Here is a 2947-nt window from a genome sequence, read left to right as displayed (position 1 = left end):
TAAAGACGTTCTTCAGTAATATCATCATGACTTTCGAAGTCATGCGCGGTAGTAATATCAAACCAAATACGACGAGTAGTGGGGTCTTGAGTTAAGCCTTGGCTAAACCTTACAAATCTTAGTGTCGTAATGTCTTTCAAATCCTCCTAGCCATTATCCAACTGCAATAATTCTTGCTAAGAAAAACGCCCATGTTGTGGCAATTCCACCTAGAAGACCACATCGAAATGAGACTGATCCCGAGGATATGATAACTACTTATACCAACTATATCAACTAATTGCATTCTCAGTTTTGGTGATTCAATTATAAGAACTTCAAAATTAAGTGTGTTTTGCTTACAGCAATTCTATATTGGGTTGGAAGCATGCAAGCGAGAACAAAGTATACTAAAAAAATCTTGTGTTGGTCTATGATTAGTCTTCTCTCTCCTCTCTTAGAAGCGATAAGCAAACAACGTAGCCCTGTCGATAGGAATGTCGGGATCATCCGGTGCTAAATCTGAAAACATGATATAGACTTGGTTATCAAGGGGTGTTCAAAAATTTCAGTGGCCTAAAAAACTCGATTAACTCAATTCAATTTGATTTTGGTTGGGTTATTTTTATAGATTTTATTAATCAACGAACGTCCCTAAAATTAGCTTGAGTTGAATCAAACTAGTCAGAATTATTGTTAATTTTTTTAAAATACCCATTTTCTTAGAATACAATAATATTTACATATATTTCTTATAAATTTATTAAAATATTTACAAACGAATAGTATTTAGTTCTTCCTACAAATTTCTAGATGCCTTTATTATTATTATGTTATTTTTAATTTAACAAATATTTATTTAATCCAATAAAATTATTAATCAGTTACCGTTGTCGTACCAACCCTACTGTATATATGTCCACACCAAATACTACCCCTTACCCTATCTTCCATCCGACAGAATCAATCAACGGCTCCAAATTCGAAATACGGAGGGACATTTTGGGAACATGAAAAAAAAAGTGAATTCAACTGCCACGTCAACAATGACAAGCTGGCAATAGTGCGTATTATGCACGCGCCATACTACCCTCTATAAAAACCCTCTGCCCGCCCTCTTCTTTTCCAACGCACGCCATTTTCCCCCTCCTTCTCCAAAGAAGCTCTGTTCATTTAACGATGAAGCAGTGGGAAAAAAAGCTCGAACACAAAAATCCTTCTTTTTCCTCCACTCTCCTCGACGAGATTTACCGATCCTTTGATGACGGAGAGATAAAACCTGCCGGAGAGACGAAGTTCTTCAGACAAACGTCGACGGCGATAAAACAGAGCAAAACCAGAGTTTTTGAAGACAAAGAAATGGCGAATCTCCGGCGAGCTCGTTTGGTTGAGAAATGGATGGAAAAGGAAGTCGGTGAAAAGGCTAAAGTTTGCAGAAGACAAGAACCTTACAGAAAATCGCCTATCGATCATTTCGACCACGATCGCGATACTCTGCTTTTCACCTCGACTTCCTGTTCTTCCGATTCCAGCTCCGGCGGACTCTCCTCCTCCGACTCCGAATCGATGTTCGTTTCCAGATCCTTAATCCCATCCTCGTGTTTTTCCAAGTCGAGACTCAAGGCAATTCGTACCGGCAGCGGCGTCAGGCCGGCGGAAACAGAGAGAAGAAAGACTCTGTTTCATGGGATTAGTGAACGCCAAGTGTTCGACGAAATTCCTAAGTCGAAATCGAATGGGTTGAAGAAAATGAAGCAACCAATTTCTCCGGGAGTTCGACTGGCTGGATTAATTACCTCGCTCTTAAATACCAGAAAGTCGAAGAACTCTCCAGCGACAGAGAGGAAAGATAAAACAGGGGAAGAATCGACTTGTTCGTCGGCATCTTCATTCGCAAGATCGTGTCTAAGCAAAAGTTCTGCATCTTCAAGAGAAAAATCGGGAAACAGGGCAAAAAGATCAGTTGATTTTTGCCCAATTAGCGTGATCGTCGACAAAGATTGCAGAGAAGATAGTTCGAGTCTAATGCCGGTGTCGATACCCACCGCCTGGAAAATCGGCCGGTCGCCGGCCGGAAAATCAGAGGGAAAGGACTCAAAATCCCAAATTACAGAGAAGAGCTGGAAAGTGGAAGCCGCAGCCAGAGAGGTTCTTATAAAGAACATGAACACCAGAAATTACACAGAGTTCGTACAGAAAAGCAACAAAAGCAACGAGGACGACGGCGGCGAAGAAGAGGATTACGAGGACGAGAAGTGTAGCTGTGCAAGTTCAGATCTTTTCGAGTTAGATCATTTGGAAATGATGGGGCAGAGAGGGTACAGTGAAGAACTGCCAGTGTACGAAACAACTGATGTAGAGAAAAATCGCGCGATTTCAAAGCGGTTATAAGTTTGAGTTTGAAATTGTTGGATGAAATTGATGTATTAGCATTGATTAACGTTAATGAAATGTTGGATTTTGGGGATATTTGGGGATATTTGGGGATATTTGAGGGTATTTGGGGATATTTGAGAAGTGGGTATGGAAGAAGAAGAAGAAGCAAGGAAGGTGTAAAAATGGCGAAATGGGTGAAAGAAAAGAAGTTCTCATCTTTTGAGGAGGGTTTATTTAGGGAGATAAAAGGGGAAAAAGTTGAGATCGATCGATTTAAAATTTTATAATAGAGAGGAAAAGGGGATTCGTTTCTGATCATCAACTAAAGGGTTAAGGAATCACAGAAACAGAGGAGAAACAGAGAAGAACCCATCAAAAGAAAGAAAGAAAGAAAGAAAGAAATAAAGGAAGATTCGAGATCCTAATCACAAGCAAAATGTGAGAGAGAGAAGGGAAGAGAGAGAGAGATAGAGAGATAGAGAAGGGAAGAGAGAGACAGAAGGAGATATAGAGGAGAGAAGGGAAGAGAAAGATAGGAGAGAGAGAAAGAGAGAAGAGAGAAATATAGGAGAGAGAGAATATGAGAGAAAGA

The 2947-nt window shown here is 40.0% G+C and overlaps 1 protein-coding gene across 1 annotated transcript; it reads left to right on the top strand.

Moving 5' to 3' along the window:
* Positions 1–1120: 1120 nt before the first annotated feature.
* On the top strand, positions 1121–2448 carry LOC111454407 (protein BIG GRAIN 1-like A). Its single transcript, XM_023095893.1, has one exon. It carries the CDS (start codon positions 1159–1161, stop codon positions 2368–2370), a length of 1212 nt encoding a protein of 403 aa, XP_022951661.1. The 5' UTR covers positions 1121–1158; the 3' UTR covers positions 2371–2448.
* The last annotated feature ends 499 nt before the right edge of the window (positions 2449–2947 follow it).

This window comes from Cucurbita moschata, unplaced genomic scaffold (assembly GCF_002738365.1).
Source record: "Cucurbita moschata cultivar Rifu unplaced genomic scaffold, Cmos_1.0 Cmo_Scf00016, whole genome shotgun sequence".
NCBI lineage: Eukaryota > Viridiplantae > Streptophyta > Magnoliopsida > Cucurbitales > Cucurbitaceae > Cucurbita > Cucurbita moschata.
This window is presented reverse-complemented; position numbering and strand designations above follow the sequence as displayed.

Bases quoted from the DNA above. Each gene is read 5' to 3' on its own strand.
- LOC111454407 (XM_023095893.1), top strand. From the start codon at position 1,159: ATGAAGCAGTGGGAAAAAAAGCTCGAACACAAAAATCCTTCTTTTTCC.